Source organism: Xiphophorus hellerii, chromosome 8, assembly GCF_003331165.1.
Source record: "Xiphophorus hellerii strain 12219 chromosome 8, Xiphophorus_hellerii-4.1, whole genome shotgun sequence".
NCBI classification, from domain to species: domain Eukaryota; kingdom Metazoa; phylum Chordata; class Actinopteri; order Cyprinodontiformes; family Poeciliidae; genus Xiphophorus; species Xiphophorus hellerii.
Window position 1 is genome coordinate 6,591,542 of NC_045679.1, and position 18,649 is coordinate 6,610,190.

Genomic DNA, 18,649 nt, shown 5'->3' on the forward strand with positions numbered 1-18,649 from the left:
CTCTGAAGCAAGCACTGCTCTGGATCATCAGATCCATCAGTAGCCTCTTCTACTGATGGAGAGGAGGCTGACATATCAAATCAAACTGTCATGTTGACTTCATTTACAGGAACAGCAGCTTTTTCTATCAATGGCTGTTTGTTACATTCACTGCTCAAACTACCCAGGAGTCTAAAACCTCCCATTCAAGGACTTGATACTCAACTAGTTGAAGTCAGATTAGAGCTTTTAAATGCTGAAATTATTGCTTCTGCTGATATTTCAGTGCTTTCAAAACCTCTTTCTGCTGATGTGGATGCAAGACTGAAAGAAAAGGAAATCACTGAGATTTTGGAGGAACGTCTGTTTCAGGGTCGTTGACGTATCAGGATTTCCATCAGGGGAAATTAAACATGTAAAAATATGTTTATCCATTGCAATTATTACAACATTTGAAATGTTGTGCACACAGAAATTATAATTAAAAATTAAAATGAGACGTTTTCAGAGGTTTTTTTATCAATATGATTCGGCTGTGGTCTTAAAAATGTCATGTGGTGCGACCGTGATTTATCTTAAAATAAAGTATTTTCCATGATTTATTAAACATTTTTTATAAGTTTAATTTTACTGAAGGTGTTTAAAAACAAAGTTTTTAATTTTCTTTGTATTTTTCTGACAATTATGACAGTTTTTCCCCCAAAATGAACCAGTTCCATTTATAATTGTCTTATATTTTTCTTCACCATTTCATCAAACTGTGTTAAAAATAAATAAACTCCAGTCACTTGAGGAAACTGTATTAGTGATTAATATTTCTGCTCCAGAAATTAGATATTCCATTTTTAGTTCAATACATTTACTTTTTAATTGGTCACCAAATGATTTATAGAATAAATGTCGGCCAGTAAACGGGTCAAAATCCTTTAAAAAATAAAAATAGTATTACATCCAGTAACAGTACATTACAAAAAACACAAATTAAACACACCAATTTAATTCACATAAAAATTAATGCAGTAATCAACTTTATAACAAACATTTCAAACAGATCCTCATAAAACCAGAATGTTCAGTAGATTGATTTTATTTTCTGAACTTTTTAAAGTTTTATTTTAAAAACTTAATAAAAACAGAAATGTTCAATCTCCCAAATGTAAGAACAATAATGACAATAGAATAATTCAGTTGAATTTAATTATTTTAAGCAGAACCAAGTATGATAAATAATGTAATCATTCACAAGTTCCCCAAATGTGAGCTTCTTTCAAAACGGAAAAGATTTCAATGAACTTCTAAACCATCATATTACTCCTGGGTAGAGACGCTCCCATCAGGGTTTTTCCTGCCGGTTCTGATCACCATGAGGTCCGATCACTGCCGATCACAGATACCGATCACATGGATTGGCTGTTAATGTTTGGCTTTAGGTAGAAATGCTACTATGTGATCTGGCAAAATGGAGCCATAAAATCACCTCATTTAGACAAAAACATGTCCAATACTTGCAGGCTCATGGCTAATTGTTCTGGTTCTGATGGCTTGTTTCTGACCCAGTAGAGTAATTCAGCAGAACACAGGGAGGAGGCAGAGGAACTCCATTTGTTCTCTCAGATTATCTCATGTTAGGACATAGAGAAAGTTACATTAAAACTTTTTTAAAGTTTCCTCCTCAGTACCGCGTAGCGATGGTCCAACAAAGAATTATTGTGATGATTAATCAGGTTAAAAATTGGCTCATTCTGAAGATTTTTAACCATTTACACCTTTTTTATACAGTTTTATACATTAAAAGATACAAAAACCAGATGATTAAATCACTTGTTAGAATATATTTACAAAGTTTTTTCCATCTATTTTTAAACTTTCTAACTTCTTTTCTGCAGTTCCAGGGTGAGTCTTTCTTCATGACTCTTTAAGGAATGAGAAGCTCAGCTCAATGTTTTTATCCAACCTTGTTATTAATCAGTGAAATAAGTTGGAGGAGAGACGTTTGGTTCCTGTTGCAGCTCAGTGTTAATCTGGTTAATCTGAGAGATGAGCTCCAGTCTAACACTGCAGTGAGGATTAAAACCGGCCAGACAAGGTGAGGGACGGAGGAGAGGTCACCATCAGGAAGTTTGAACCTCTGCAACAAACTGCATTTTAATCACAACCAGCTGCTGATTTTACTGGGTTTTGCTTTTTCCAGTTAAATCCTTTATTTTCCAGTTTGGGTTGAATCAGGTGTGGCCCACGTTGGCGCTGTGGCGGGTCATATCCATGTTGGTTTATTCACTAAAAACAGGTTTACTTTTTGTTATCAGATTTAAATGTAAAATATAGCAGAGATGCAGCGATCAGACCTTTTCTGTCCAACACTGATCTCCAGTTTTCATTCTGCTCTGATCTTCCAGTTCCTGGGATTTTTCCTCCAAAGAGAAAAATGTTCTGCAGGTTCTGAGTTTCAGGTAGAAGTTCTGAATGAAACAGAAAATATGAAGATTTTCCCACCTTATGCTTCAAAGCATTGACCTCTGACCTTCATGGGACGGGAATGTTTTACTTTAAATCAGGACTTTCTGAAAGGCAGAGTTGATGAAAAAATATTTATAATGCAAATATTTAAATTTGAACAGGAAAAGAACAGAATGAGCAGCAAATGAACCAAATGCAGAAGAAAAATGTTTTTATTTAAAACACATGAAGAAAAACTGCAGCAAATTTACAAAAGGAAGATTTAATATTCAAATCTGACATGTTGAGAAAAATAGGAGCCGATAGAAACAGAAAATGATCAGTGATTGAGAAAAACTGATCAAGATTTCAATGAAATCTGATGAATGAAAGGAAAAAATAAGAGAAACAACATCTTGATATTCAGTGTGAAGCTTTGACTGGAAACAGACAGAAAAACATGAGGATCATGGAATAATCCTGGATTAATCCTGGAATAATCCCAGCTTTCATATTTAAAGGACTGGAAGAAGAAAAAGTTTCCAAGGACTCAATCAGAATTGTTTCACCAAGAAATAGATTGTAGAGACTGAACTATCTGTTCAACAGTGAGAGAGTTTCTCTGACAGGAGGAAAATCTTTAGACTCTTTAGACTCAACTCAGCACAGAAACACTGAAGAGGAACCAGAACTGAACCAGAACCCAGGAATCAGAGGTTCAGTGAATGTGGTGTTGAAGGTGTGGAGGAGGATCAGTGAGTCAGAGGAAACTCTGTAGAAGGACAGAATGCCAGCAGGACAGTCCACATACACTGCTACTCTGTTAGAGACAGAGGAGGAGGAGAGACGAGTTTTTATCTTATTGTGACAGACAGAGTAACCATCATCATCAGAGCAGCTCAGACTCCAGGAATGATCATTATATCCAAATGCACAGTCTCCACTGTTTCCTTTCCTCCTGATTCTTCTGTAACTCACTGATATATAAACATATCCTCTCCACTCGACCTCCCAGTAACAGCGACCAGTCAGACCAGTTCTACACAGCAGCTGATTCCAGTAATCAAATCTGTCTGGATGATCAGGATATGACTGAAACTCCTCACATGTCACCTTCCTGTTGTCTTCAGGCAGTTTGAGGTTTCTGCTCAATGTGTTTGTGTCGATGGTGAGTTGACAGGAATCTGATGGAGAGAACAAACACAATCCAGCTGCAGTTATTGATCATTTATTGACACTTTGATGATGACTCCTGAATGAGTGATGTGACAGTTTGAAGATGGTTGAATGTGAGCTGCTTTGTTGTCATGAATCAGATGAAAAACACACTTACATCTCCATAGACCTGGTGTCAAGAATGGGACTCCAGCAGGCTCCACCCTGAAAGGAGGAGGGGGGTCAGACCATCAGTCTCTTTCAGCAGCAAACATGGACATTACATGTCTCTCAGACACACATTGTCCTCCACTGAGACAGGAACAGTCCAACATTTGGATTGCAAACTGCAGTGGATGTAGGAAGGACAGTTGGTGCTGCTGCAGCACAACTCATTTCTCCAAACACAGGAAAAGCTCCAACAGAGAGGAGAAAGGAAATCCCTCAGTAACAACCTGAAGAAACTCACTGAAGCCTAAAAGGACATCAGGAAACTAAGGAAACATTTCTGGAAGCTCAACCTGATTTAATAATCAGCATTAAAATACAATCAATCTAAACTCTGACACAACACCTGGATACCTGTTCCATCCACACTCCCACACACAGATGAAGGAATGAAACACTAAACAGCCCTGCTGCTGAAAACCTGCTGTGGCCTCACTGTAATATCCAGAAATACAAACATTAAAAAGGAGAAGCTGCATCACATTCAACAAAGAGTTCAACAAGAATCAAAGATTTGATCTCTGAGCTCAGACTCACAAACCAGGGAGAGGCTTCCATCATCACACACCTCTGACAAACACCTCCAACCTTTCAGCACTTCCTCTACCAACCAACACCACCAGGTGGCGCTGCTGCACACATTTACAATGAGACCAAGAAGAAGAAGCAGCATCCTGAATCCAGCAGCTGCAGTAATGGCTTGTGAAAGTGTCCAAGGAGCATCTGGAACCAGAACCAGCAGATCCAACAGTCCAGAGAGTCTTTGTTTGCATCTTTCCTCTCAGATTTCCAAGCTGCTCTGAGAGGGAAATGACATCATCATTCTACTGATGATGTCACGCTCTGATGTCACTGATCAGGAGCTGCTGGACTTGTACATTTCCAGCATGGAGGACAGAGAAGATCTCAGCTCTGATGAGGAGCTGGCCTGCCTTCAAACTGATTCAGGGTCAAAGAAATATTTCCAGATGAGATTCCTGCTTTAATCAGTGGCTTCATTGATAGAAAACATGACGACTGAAATATCTGAGAGCTGCAGCTCCAGTTTCTACAGATCTGCTGGAACATCAGATAGAAATGAAGAATTTCATCATTTCACATCAAATCTGTTCATCTTCCACAGAAACAACTGAATTATTGACCTGAACTGGTTCTAAAGGTCTGGATGGTAAAAACATCCATTGTTTTTATGTCTCATTAGTTTCCAGAAAGAGTTGAAATGTTTCAGAAGCTTTTATCCAGCAGCTCAGTAAAGATCTCTCCTCTTTCCAACCTGATTTAGTCCATGAAGCAGAACATCTCTGCTGCTGCAGCAACAGGAGGAAACTTCTCCAGCTCTCAACTTCTACACTCTGACTGCTTGGAAACAGATCAGGGAGGAACAGCCTTTTCTCCAGGCTGCCTCCTCCTGACTCTAGCACCACCTACTGGCTATTCACCAGAGGTGGAGAAAGAACTCAAACAATGTACTGAAGTAAAAGTACAAATAAACAGACAAAAATGTTCTCTAGTAAAAGAACCACATTAACACTTTTACTTGAGTAAATGTAAGAAAGTATGAAAAATATGTTTAATATCTGCTGAAGTTGTTTTAAATCCTGACAAACGAGCCTCATGGGAACCAATATTCTAATTTATTGAATATGACTGTAAATGTAAATATGAGATGGAGATTATTCACATTAATTCAGTAACCAGGATGTGGAGGAGTTTAACGTTACTGGGACATTCATGGCAGGAGACGCTGCGCTCCATGCGCCCCGACCGCAGTAATCAATGTTACTGCCAGTTCAGCTGCTTACAACTATTTAATTGTTTTATTTATTGCAGTCGATTTAAACTAGAAGCTTGGTAAGATTACATAAAACTTCTCTAACCTAAATCAATTAAACACCCAAAACTCAGACAGCGTTTAGCAGCTTAACTTTCCTCGATATGTTTTTCAGATTTGATGGTGAATTTTTGAAAGCTAGCAGTTCATGATATCAGGGAGGCAAAGGCGGCACCAGAATCATTGATTACTTTCAAACTAACCAACAAATCAAAAAGCGCAAAGCGACTTGGATGTAACTTGTAACGCAACGCTTTATAGAAATGTAGTGAAGTAGAAAGTACAGATACTGTAAAATGTAGTGGAGTAAAAGTTCCCACCATTAAATCTACTTACGTACAGAAACATGAAAAATGTCCTTAAGTTCAGTAACAAAGTTCTTGTCCCAACAACCAGGATCAGGTGAAGGACCTCTGCAGTCCCATGATGCTTCCTCTCCCTCTTCTAAACCATCTGATGGGCTGATATCATCCCTCTACTTTATCAATAAAATGTTTTTCTTTCTCTTATTACGATTCCATTATTTATCCTAAATGTGACGTCAGAGCTGTGGATCTGGAATCTGATTGGTCGGATGGATATTTCCCTGGTTTTCCAACATGAAGGGTCTCTGCCTTTTTCCAAGATGTTGGGAATTTTTCCCAAACTTTATTGAACAATCCCAAAAGCTTTCCCAACTACTAAAAACCTAAACACATTAGTCTTTTCTTGGATCTGTCTAAAAGGTCTTATTATTGTTTTTAATTTCTACCACAGTCAACAGAGCACAATTCTACTTTTTCACCATCATTCACTGCAATTCTTCATTTCCTCTGGAAAACAAGGGATTTCCATTCTCTCCTGATTCCTTTCATTCTGTGGATCATTTTCCAGATGTCGCCCCCTGGTGGAGATCAAACTACTAAATGGATCAAACTGTTAAAATTCTCACTTTCTTTCTTTGCCTCATGAATAGTTTTCTTCACTTTTTATGTAATTTACATTTTATTAATTCCTGAAAATTTTGAGTTTTGTTTAAAATCTAAAGTTCTTTATTTTTCTCTCCCATAACTTTTAAACATCCATCTGACCAACATGGAGTTACTTTTCTTCTCATCTTTGCTTCTTGGGGCTGATTGGTCTGGAGCTCCATCAAATATTGTTTTAAAGTCCTTTCTGCCATCAGTAGATCATCATGGAAATCTAACTGAACTTCTTTTATTGATTTAGTCAGAGTCCCTATTAAACTATTAAACCCATCCCACTCTTTAATTTTCCTTGTGAGCCGTTCTTAGTCTGGAGAATATTCCAGAAAACTGGGTAATGATCTCTGCCTCCAGATGAGGCGTCTAAATATTTAATTATCAAATTAAACATTCAGCTTCAAACTAAATGTTTCCCAGCAGACTGACTAAAGACATTTCTCCCTCTTCCTCCTCTATCAGACCTTCTCTGCTCCTGCAGCAGGTTCCTCCATACCTGAGAGCTTCCAGTCTCCAGTGTGGATCCTTCAGTCCAGCCAACAGCAGCTTCACTCCTGAGTCTCCTGGATGATTGTAGCTCAGGTCCAACTCTTTCAGATGGGAGGGGTTGGAGGTCAGAGCTGAGGCCAGAGAAGCACAGCCTTCCTCTGAGACCAAACAGCCTGATAAGCTGCAGACACACAATTCATCACATGATGAGAACATTGAGGTAGAACCCAAGGTCTGAACTGATGGATGGATGGATGGATTTGTAACATGTGGAATAAATAAGAAAGCCAAGCAACTGCTGGGATCTGTAATAATGTTTCTTTTTGCACCTAAGATGCAGCAATTTGTCAAGTGCCCAGAGTTACCTGAGAGTTTCCAGGTTGCAGTTTGGACTCTTCAGTCCAGCAGAGAGAAGCTTCACTCCTGAATCCTGCAGGTTGTTGTTACTCAGGTCCAGTTCTCTGAGACTGGAGGACTGGGAGCTGAGAACTGAGGACAGAGCTTCACAGCTTCTCTCTGAGAGGTTACAGTCACTCAGTCTGAGGAGACAGAGAGAAAAATCTGTTATTCAGCAAATCAGAAATATTTATTTCTTCATTTCCAGTCAAGAATTTTCTTCTTGGAAAGATTGAAAGGACTTTTTACTTCACATATTTTTATGTTGACTTTTATTGTGAACTGGATCATTTTGTAGATGGTTCTCCTGTCTTGAAGGATTGAACAACAGACAACAAGGAGGCTGGCAAGAGAAATATTAAAATCCACCTTGAACTAAATGAATCCAGTGTCAGTTTTAACAGAAAGAGTCCAGAGGAAATCTAGGCTGAATAACAGCATCAGAGCTGGTTTGAGGGAAAACACCAGCTTCAAGCAAAGCAGAGATAATCTCAGATTTCATCTTTCCCTTTTTAACTGCTTGGATACAGAGATGGAAAACTGAGCAGCAACTGAAAAAAGCTGTTCCTTTGAGCAACAAGTTAACTATTTAGCTTCAAACTAAATGTTTCCCAGCAGACTGACTAAAGACATTTCTCCCTCTTCCTCCTCTATCAGACCTTCTCTGCTCCTGCAGCAGGTTCCTCCATACCTGAGAGCTTCCAGTCTCCAGTGTGGATCCTTCAGTCCAGCCGACAGCAGCTTCACTCCTGAGTCTCCTGGATGATTGTAGCTCAGGTCCAACTCTTTCAGATGGGAGGGGTTGGAGGTCAGAGCTGAGGCCAGAGAAGCACAGCCTTCCTCTGAGACCAAACAGCCTGATAAGCTGCAGACACACAATTCATCACATGATGAGAACATTGAGGTAGAACCCAAGGTCTGAACTGATCATTTTCACAAGAGGAAAAAAGTCAATAAATTAAATTGTAACTAAAATGAAATAGTAATAAAACTCTAATTCCGTTAAATGAGTAATAAAAATCAACATTTGTCACTTATAGAACGGATCAGAACAGAAACATCCTTCATTTTTCCACAGCAGGGAGTTCAGGTTTACCAGCAACAGGTTTAAGGTAAATGGAAAAATAAAACATTGAAGAAAAGGTAAAAATAAAAAATAATAAGAGGCTGTAGAGTAAGGACACATTTACAGTAGAGGGATAATAATGTTGTACATTTAATAAAAACAGCATAATCAGTTTGAAAAAATGTGTTGCTGAGTAGAGCAATTTATAATCATATGTAAGAGTTTTTTGGGAGCAGTTCTGGTTAGAAAGTCTAACAACTCCTGGGAGGAAGGATCTGCAATAATGCTCTTTTTTCTTACAAAGCTGGATTGCAAGAGTCTTTGTTGCTCTGATCGTTTCACTGGCCTGGTGGAGCAGATTTATTTCTATAGATAGGTTTATAGTTGATGCATTTAAAACCAGGAGAGTGGACCAATCACACAGCTGGTGCCTCTACATGTTGCCTCGTGCTGCCGCTGCTTGATCTCTGAAGCGTGGATCACCTGCACCTCTTTTCACTCAAACTGGACACAGGCTGACCTGTATGGACATGGGCGTAAATCCCAGGTGGGTCGGGGGGTCCGGACCCCCACAATCTTGGAATTGTCCCCCCAAATAAATCATGAAAGAAACCTTTGTATTTAAACAATATCAATATAAAAATGTAATAGAAACAAAGAAAGAAGTAAATCTGCCATTTATCTAAGAAAAGAACAAGAATTAATTTTAAGGAACCCCCCCACCAGTCTTAGAACAATGGTTCAGTCCAAAGTGTAGGAGGAGCAACAGCAGCTGAACGGCACAGGCTCCGTTAGAGCCGCTGAAGTGAGGAGCTAGCTGTTAGCTGTGGCTCTGCAGCACAAACAAAAAACCCTCCAGTAAGTAAATACTTAAAGCAAAAGATATGTACAGTGAACCTTCGCTATTTCGCGGTTCACCTTTCGCGGTATCGCTTTGCATCGTGTTTTGTGTTCTGCACTCTGATTGGCTAAACAGTCTCTCCACTTCTTCTCTACCTGTGTGTCAACAACGATGCGGTTTAATATGTACACGTAATACGTAAAACAGCTTGCCATATTTAACATAATCGATGGTGGCATGTCGGTTTATAAGAATCTTTTTGCCCAGAAGAAAAAAGAGCGACAACAACTAGATAACTATGTTCTTCTCTCGAAAAAACACACATGCACCGCAGGCTTTAGAAGAAGAAAACCTCGCTACAGAGCGGAGTCAGAATGCAGCGGCTCAGTCAGAAGAGCAGTGAAATACACGCGAGTCACTATTTGTCCTACTGTACTTTGTTTTGTTTTTTATCATAATCATTTTTTATTTTCTCCCATTCTAATCCAATGATTCAGGTCGCGGTGGGGCGGAGCTGATCTCCGCAATTCGGGCACAGGAATCCGCTTTCAAAATTATTATTTTACAGTACAGTAGTTATTTGTAAAAGTAAAAAAAAATGTTTATACATTACTTTTTATTTGTTAAACAAATGTTTGGGCCTGTAAAAAGGTTTTGTTCTTTGGTCTCAATGTATTATGGAGTATTTCATTGTATAATAATTGTAATAAAAATAAAGGTTACTATCCGCGGATTTCGCCTATTACGGTTTCTTTTTGGAACGTAACCTGGGCGAAAAACGAGGATTCACTGTAACACATTTTATTTACTTTCGCTGCTCAATAGGAAAAAACACACTAAGAAAAATCAGACCGCATTTAGTTAATTTCATTACTTCAGCTGAATCATGATAAACTGCATTATTATGCCTTAAATCAAAAGTAGCAAAACTGGCTACATTGCTTTCATAGACTTAGCTCCTTTTTCTGTCGAATGTTGCTAATATTTCAATTATGTTTTGCTCTCATCATCTTCAATGTAGAGCCTTTAAAACCACAAAATAAATTCTGAACATTTTTCTAGGAAACTCTGGTGCTCAGCCTTAAGTTTAAGTTATGATACTTCCCAAATATTCAATTTCTACATATTTATAGGTTCTCAGTTGTCCAGGACATAAAAACCCACTTGTTGCACATCCTATCACAGTTCCACTCTGGAATTCACTGAGTTTCTGAGAGCAACACATTCTTTCACAAATGTTTGTAAAAACAGTCTACATGCCTAAGTGCTTAATTTCATACACCTGTGGCCATGGAAGTTATTGGAACACCTGATTACAATCATTTAAAGGGGTGGTCAAATACTTTTTTCAATCTCTGCTAGCAGCTAGTGGATAGATATAACTAGCATCGAGAAAATTTTACCTGAGAGTTTCCAGGTTGCAGTTTGGACTCTTCAGTCCAGCAGAGAGAAGCTTCACTCCTGAATCCTGCAGCTTGTTGTTACTCAGGTCCAGTTCTCTGAGACTGGGGGACTGGGAGCTGAGAACTGAGGACAGAGCTTCACAGCTTCTCTCTGAGAGGTTACAGTAACTCAGTCTGAGGAGACAGGGAGAAAATCTATTATTAAACAATTCTTCAAAATTGATGTTCTTTCAAATCAATAATGTTCTTATTGGACAGAGAAGGAACTATCTAATTTTACACAACCTTTGCATTTGTTGTGAACTGGTTCATTCTATTGTTGGACCTCCAGCCTTAAAGGACTGAACTACAGGTAACAAGGAGGTTGGAAATAGCATTATAAATTTTCATAATTAACTATATTAATCCAATTTCAATTTTAACAGTGGAGAAGTTTTGCTGCTTTAATATGTAACACTATTTCCAGCTGCTGAAGGAAGTCTGTTTATTTTTTGAGCAACACCCCCAATGAAGAGACAATGCACCAATATATAAACTGCAACATGAATATTTACCTCATAATTAGCAGATTCCTATCTATAAAAACTAGTGTAACAATCTGTGTCCTTACAGAGCTTTGTTGGAGGCTTTAACCACTGGCAGCAGCCTCAGAAGAGCCTCCTCTGAAGCAGAGTATTTCTTCAGGTCAAACACATCCAGATCCTTTCCTGATGACACTAAGATGAAACCCAGAGCTGACCACTGAGCAGGAGATAGTTTATCTGTGGAGAGACTTCCTGAACTCAGAGACTGTTGGATCTCCTTCACTAGGGAACGATCATTCAGTTCATTCAGACAGTGGAACAGATTGATGCTTTTCTCTGCAGACACATTTTCATTGATCTTTTCCTTGATGTACTGAACTGTTTCCTGATTGGTCTGTGAGCTACTTCCTGTCTTTGTCAGCAGACCTTGTAGGAGTCTCTGATTAGTCTGCAGTGAAAGTCCCAGGAGGAAGCGGAGGAACAAGTCCAGGTGTCCATTTGGACTCTGTAAGGCCTGGTCAACAGCTCTCTGATGGAGAGACTTTAGGTCAGATTTATTAAGTAATGAAGATTCCTTAGATATTTGAGTTTCTTTCATCACGTCAGAACCAGAGTTGATGAAGGTCAGATGAACATGAAGAGCAGCCAAAAACTCCTGAACACTCAGATGGATGAAGCAGAACACCTTGTCCTGGTACAGACCTCTCTCCTCTTTAAAGATCTGTGTGAACACTCCTGAGTACACTGAGGCTGCTCTGATATCGATGCCACACTCTGTCAGGTCTGATTCATAGAAGATCAGGTTTCCTTTCTGCAGCTGATCAAAAGCCAGTTTTCCCAGAGACTCAATCATCTTCCTGCTCTCTGGACTCCAGTGTGGATCTGTTTCAGTTCCTCCATCATACTTGACCTTCTTCACTTTGGTCTGAACCACCAGGAAGTGGATGTACATCTCAGTCAGGGTGCTGGGCACCTCTCCTCCCTCTCTGGTCTCCAACACATCCTCCAGAACTGTAGCAGTAATCCAGCAGAAGACTGGGATGTGGCACATGATGTGGAGGCTTCGTGATGTCTCTATGTGGGAGATGATCCTGCTGGCCTGCTCCTCATCTCTGAATCTCTTCCTGAAGTACTCCTCCTTCTGTGGGTCGTTGAACCCTCTGACCTCTGTTACCATGCCAACACACTGAGGAGGGATCTGATTGGCTGCTGCAGGTCGTGTGGTTATCCAGAGGAGAGCAGAGGGAAGCAGTTTCCCCCTGATGAGGTTTGTCAGCAGAACGTCCACTGAGGTGGACTCTGTAGCATCAGTCAGGATCTCCTTGTTGTGGAAGTCCAGAGGAAGTCGACTCTCATCCAGACCATCAAAGATGAACAGAACCTGGAAGTGTTCAAAGCTGCAGATTTCTTTGGTTTCACTAAAGAAATGATGAACAAGTTCCACCAAGCTAAACTTTTTCTCTTTCAGCACATTCAGCTCTCTGAACGTGAATGGAAATATGAACTGGATGTTCTGGTGGGCTTTGTCTTCAGCCCAGTCCAGAGTGAACTTTTGTGTTAAGACTGTTTTCCCAATGCCAGCCACTCCCTTTGTCATCACTGTTCTGATTGGTTGGTCTCTTCCAGGTTGGACTTTAAAGATGTCTTCTTGTCTGATTGTTGTTTCTGGTCTGTGTGATTTCCTGGATGCTGTTTCAATCTGTCTGACCTCATGTTCATCATTGACCTCTCCAGTCCCTCCCTCTGTGATGTAGAGCTCTGTGTAGATCTGGTTCAGAAGGGTTGGACTTCCTGCTTTAGCAATCCCCTCAAACACAGACTGGAACTTCTTCTTCAGACCAGATTTAAGTTGATGTTGACAAACTGGAGCAAAATGTCCTAAATTAACACAATAACGATAATCAGATATGAAAAAAATCATTTTTTGAATTTGATTACATCACTTCTGAAGATGTTTTGTGATTCCATCTCTTCAAATTTCAGTAAATGTGTAATTTATCTATCATTTCAAATCTTTGAAGAAATCCTCTTACTGCTCTGCAGACAGTCAGCCAGCTTTTCCTGCTTCATCCTCCTCAGGAAGTTCAGTGTGATCTTCATCACTGCCTCTCTGCTGCTCCTCCTCTGTTCTTCATCATCAGCTTCCAACACATCGTCATCTCTCTGACTCTCTGAATGTTCTGGGTAATCTGGACTCAGATCTTTCTGGATCTTCTTCAGTTCTTTCTTCACAAAAGTGACAATATTGTCCTCCAGCAGCTGGAACAGAATTATAGATGAAGGAAACATCATAAGCCAAACACCAGATGGATGTTGGACAGACTGACAGTCCTCTGGTCTACAAAGAGCAGCATGAAGGTGACTTTGAACAGAACTCATGGAAAAGTACTTCTTGTACATATACAGACCATAAATATGGAGTCAAACACAGCATGAAGCTGTGTTTGTTTCTGCTGGGCAGATGGACCACTGGGAACCTCTGAGCTCTGCTGGTCCACTCTGTGGAGGAACCAGGAACAATTAGGAAGTCAGGAAATATTCATTCATCAGTTTTCACAGATGGAATCACCAAGAGTTTGACATTAAAATTCCACAAAGCAGAAAAACAGAGCATCACATAAAAATAATACAAAGAAGTTAGAGGGAAGATTAACTACAACAATGGAGACCAGTAACACCAGAAACATCCAGTAGACATTTCAAAATGTTGGTACTGAAAGTGGACTTCAAACAGTCCACAGTGTCAGGAGATCTGATGCTGGTGGAGACAGTTTCCCAGAGGTTGGGGACAGTGGAAATGAAGGCTCTGTCCACACAGGTCTTCAGGACAGTGTGGGACATCCATCAGGTTCTGATGACTAGATCTGAGGTGATGTGGACATGGAGAAGGTCATGGAAATGTCTTCCACAGTCTGATATGGAGCCAGGAAGCAGCAGAACATCATCATCAACACCCCAGATATGAAGATAAGATGGTGTTTTCATGAGAAAACAGCAGCTGATTTTTGTAGATAGTAGATCAAACCTCTCTGTAAATATAACTGGGGACATCTGAGTTCTTACTGGTTCTATGTCTACAGTTACAACAAATAGTAACGGCGCACCTCTCTGATGATGTCCAGGAGATTTAAAGTCAATCTTATGATCCATTGAATTGTTGCTTTTAAAGGACACACAGCTGGGTTCTGGTTCTTCTTGTGTGAATCTCTGATGGAACCTGGTAAAAAAAAACTCTAAGAACTTTCTGTGGAGTTGTGTTATAAAGATTAATTTTATTGTGACCGTTTGTAAAATAAAGAGCTGTGAGACACAACAGAACCAAAGAGATCGTTAACTTGATGTTCTAGATGATTCCTATCAGAACCGGTCCAATCCTCCAACATGTTCCTGATCATTGATCCTCCTGAATAATGTCCAGCCTTCTTTAAAGAGCAGAAAAATCTGTTTCTGAGACCAATATGTTGGTTTGAAATGACTGAGAGAAGTTTGATGATCTTAGTGTTGAGCTCTGACATGGAGAAGAACCAGGAATCATTTCCACTCTGACCATCCAAGGAGGATCTGATGGAGCTTCAATCAGAACCAGATGGTCCGTTAGAGACACTGAAGCCCACTGCTCAATCACATCTACAAGATAATTTATTTAGTTTAACTGCATTATATTGGATGATGTTTGAAACACGGAGATGTAATTATAATCATGAAATTAATTCATAGAAACTGTTTTGTCTTAATTTTAATATTGTACAAAATAAATGAATAAATTTGTTTTGAAAAAAATAAGTTGATGCAAAACAGAATAAAATGCAATTAAATGTTTGTTATTCAAAGGTCATGTCAACATAATAGTTGATGGAATTGTGTCCTGGTTTAAAAGTGAGTTTATTCTGGTTAATTTTTTCCGGGATTCATCAGCAGTAATTGCTTATGTATGCTGCCAATATCTGGCCAGTAGAGGGCAGTGTCATTACCTGAATGATGGTTAAATTGATCTCAGGGAAACATCAGATCGAATTATAAGACTTCTGTAAACTAGATGGACGTGTAGAACCTCTGGGTAAAGATTGTTGATCTAAATGGACCTGATTAATACTCAAGTTATTTAAATAATTTTGCAGTAGCAACAATCCATTTGGACTTTACTGTCTCCATGGTATCATGTTATTATGGAGACATCAATGTTATTTATGTAATGCATATGAACAAAAAATAACCTGAAATTCATTCTAATGTTTTCATGACAACAGAACCCAACAGAACTTTTTATCATCACATGGCCACAATAACAGATATAAACTGAACAGTTACAGCAGTTAGAAACAGCTCACCTCTCTGATGGTGGAGATCCAGGAGATTTAAAGTTAATGAGATGATGGTTTGATCTGTCACTCTTCAAGGACACACAGCTGGGTTCTGGTTCTGGTTCTGGTTTGAGTCTCTGATGGATCCTGACAGAAACATGATGATTAAAACTTAATCAGCAAAGAGGAGCAGCAGCAGCTTCATCACCACGTCTGTTCTGGCCTGATATAGTGAACGCTGTGTGAAAAGGGCTGTGGACAGTTAGAGATGGTGACCTCACCTCTGACCTTTGCTCTGGCTCTCATCTTCCCCACACAGAGTGGTTTTAGAGGGAGGGACTCCCTCCTCTCTGTCCTCACACTGATCCATGCTGCTGAATTCACATCAGCTCACACACACTTTCTACCTTCACCTGCAGAGGAAACACACATCATTCATCTGCACATCAACTCTGATCATCCTTTACATCATTAGAGCTGGAAAAAGATCAGCTGCTCCTCCTCTGATTGGCTCTTCTTCTCTGCTTCATATCAGTGTCAGGTGAATGCAGTCAGACAGCAGAGAGGCAGAGAAAGCTGCCATCAGCTGCTGCACTTCTACTATCAGTCCACTAGATGGAGACATGGAGCAACATTTACATCCACTGATTCAACCTGAACAAGTCTTATAGTTCATAATTATTAATTTCTACAAGTGGATTATTGGCTCCATTAAAGATGAACTATTTAATCATCTGACTGAATTAAACACATTTTAATAATATTTTATTTTGAAAGGAAGCAACAGGAAACTGTTCCTGACGTTAATGGTGGAGACTAGAGTTCGGTACCAGGAAATAAAATCATGAATCAGTTCGGAGAAGAAAACAGTGAAACATCAGCTGTTCATCATGTTGTTTGATTCCAGTTCATCAATAATCTAATAATCCTGTAGATTAGCCTTCAAACAGCAGAGATATTAAAGTTTCAGCTGAAATCAGAAGTGAAACTTTTCTCCAAACGTCAGAGATTAGAAACAATCAGGAAAAAGTTAAAGTGATGAAAAATTCAAGAAATAAACAAATCAAACTTACAGTTTGTTCAAATGATCCAAAGAGTTAAAGAAGAAAATTTAAACAACAGACTGAGACCCAACTAACGGTCTGGAGCCGCACATGAACAGGGAAATTCAAACCGAAAGTAAATGTGACGGATGTTGCGTAACTGATGACGTCACAGTCTACTTGGCTTGTAGTTTTTTCCTTCAGAGCAACAGAACCAGGAAGTAGAAGCTCTTTTTCAATGTCACGTTTTTGTAATCTGTTTATTTTATTTTATTTTTTTAATTAATTCTTTATTTAACCAGGTAAACCCCGTTGAGATCTAAATCTCATTTTCAAGAGGCACCTGGGCAAAAAAAATTGCAATACATAGCAACCTGGTTACAAGATAAAAACAATTAATACATATGCACAAGTATAAAAAATCTGTACAGGATGTAAAAAGGTTTCGGTGCACACAGAACCAGAGGAACTGCTTTTGTGGCGTTAAGTGGCCAAATACCAAATGCCTCGTTTACCACAAAGTTGTTAAAGTTTCACCTTTGCTCCGGTTCAGATGTAAATTAAAGGGGGTTAAAGGGTTAAAGGGATTGCAGAGGAGGTTTTTATCACACATTGCAGACTGAATGCAGCGACAGCGCCTCAAACTATCTAATTTCCTGTTCAGAATACAAAATGTAATTAGAGCCGTCAACATTTATTCCCAGATTCCCAGATTCCCTCATTTAGAGTAAGTGCTTACTAATACATCATGATTACTGCAGTGCATGCATGTGAGGAGGGATTGAGATGAAAGACAGGAGGCTGAGGTGTAAACTGGGAAGTTGAGGGAGAGCCTCAGGAGGAGGAGACGATTGCTGGTGGGAGGAGACGGAGAGAGCAAATTGGATCTCTAAGGCTCTTCAGACCTGAAGTTCATGTGCAAAAATAAAAAAGAATAAATAAAAATCACACAAAGTTGAATTAAGTAGTCTAAAAAAATGAGAGCTGCAACAGAAAATGCTGCAGTGGCAGGAGGAGAGTTTAAAAGTTTCACTGTTTTAAGTGGCTCATGCAATTCAATCTAATTGCAAGAAATTCAATGAAATCTCCACTCGTTTCTGTGGCCAAAGTACAGAATATATGTAATGTGTTTGTGTCAAAGATGTGCAGTGCAGTATGACTTCCTATCCTTGGGGGCATCCTGCTGAAGGGCGGCAACTGTTTTGCGCTGAAAGATTTTTCTATTGTCTTTTTTCTTCTTTCGCTGTCCAACGAGGGGGGAATGTGTGTCCTCTTCTGTCCTACACAAACTATGGCGGCACATCACGACATGCTAATGACCCTGAAGTTTGAATCTGAATTGTAGCTTGTTGTTTTACCTGTAAGAGCTATTTCATCTGCTTTTAATTAAATGTGGAGTGCATTTAGTCATATCTGCTTCAAAACCTGAACTGAACTCTTCTAAAATGGACCCAGATTCTTTAAAACACAGTCGGAAGTTTGTACCTCAAGCACAAAAAGACCATTTAAATTCTCTTGACAATGAGAATATAGACACCTAAAGGATTGGATTCTTTAGAAAACAGTTTGTGATTTGTTAAACTGTTATTTAATTCTTAAATTTACTGATATCTTATATTGTTGGAATTAGTTTATGAAATTAAGGCCCAAAAAATGGACTTAACCAGGACTTTATGCATGCAGATACATTACACCTCAGCAATTATACTTCTGAAAAGTAAAAACGCAACCAATTTCCTTTAAGATGATCACAGGGTTTCCCCCAGTGTATTATAAGCCTGGCGGGCCACCAGGCTTTATTTGTTCTCCCATCATGCTTAGCATTGAGCTTTTAAAAAAAAATCTTTTTAAAATCTGAGCCTTTTTAAGGCTTTATAGTTGGTGTTCAGATATTAATCTTTCAATCTTTCAGTAACACATAATTATCAAGTGATATTTTCAAATTTCCTGTCAACTTTAAACATTTTTTAACTCAAAAACACGACGGACATTTGG

General features: G+C 39.2%; 1 protein-coding gene across 1 annotated transcript in view; it reads right to left on the reverse strand.

Annotated features, from left to right (window-relative positions):
• Positions 1-18,649, reverse strand: part of LOC116724455 (NACHT, LRR and PYD domains-containing protein 3-like) — a 65,331-nt gene that overhangs the window by 21,678 nt on the left and 25,004 nt on the right. Inside the window, exon 3 of the mRNA XM_032570174.1 lies at positions 15,639-15,758. Coding sequence (XP_032426065.1) covers positions 15,639-15,758 — 120 coding nt within the window. The remainder of the gene's footprint in view (positions 1-15,638; positions 15,759-18,649) is intronic.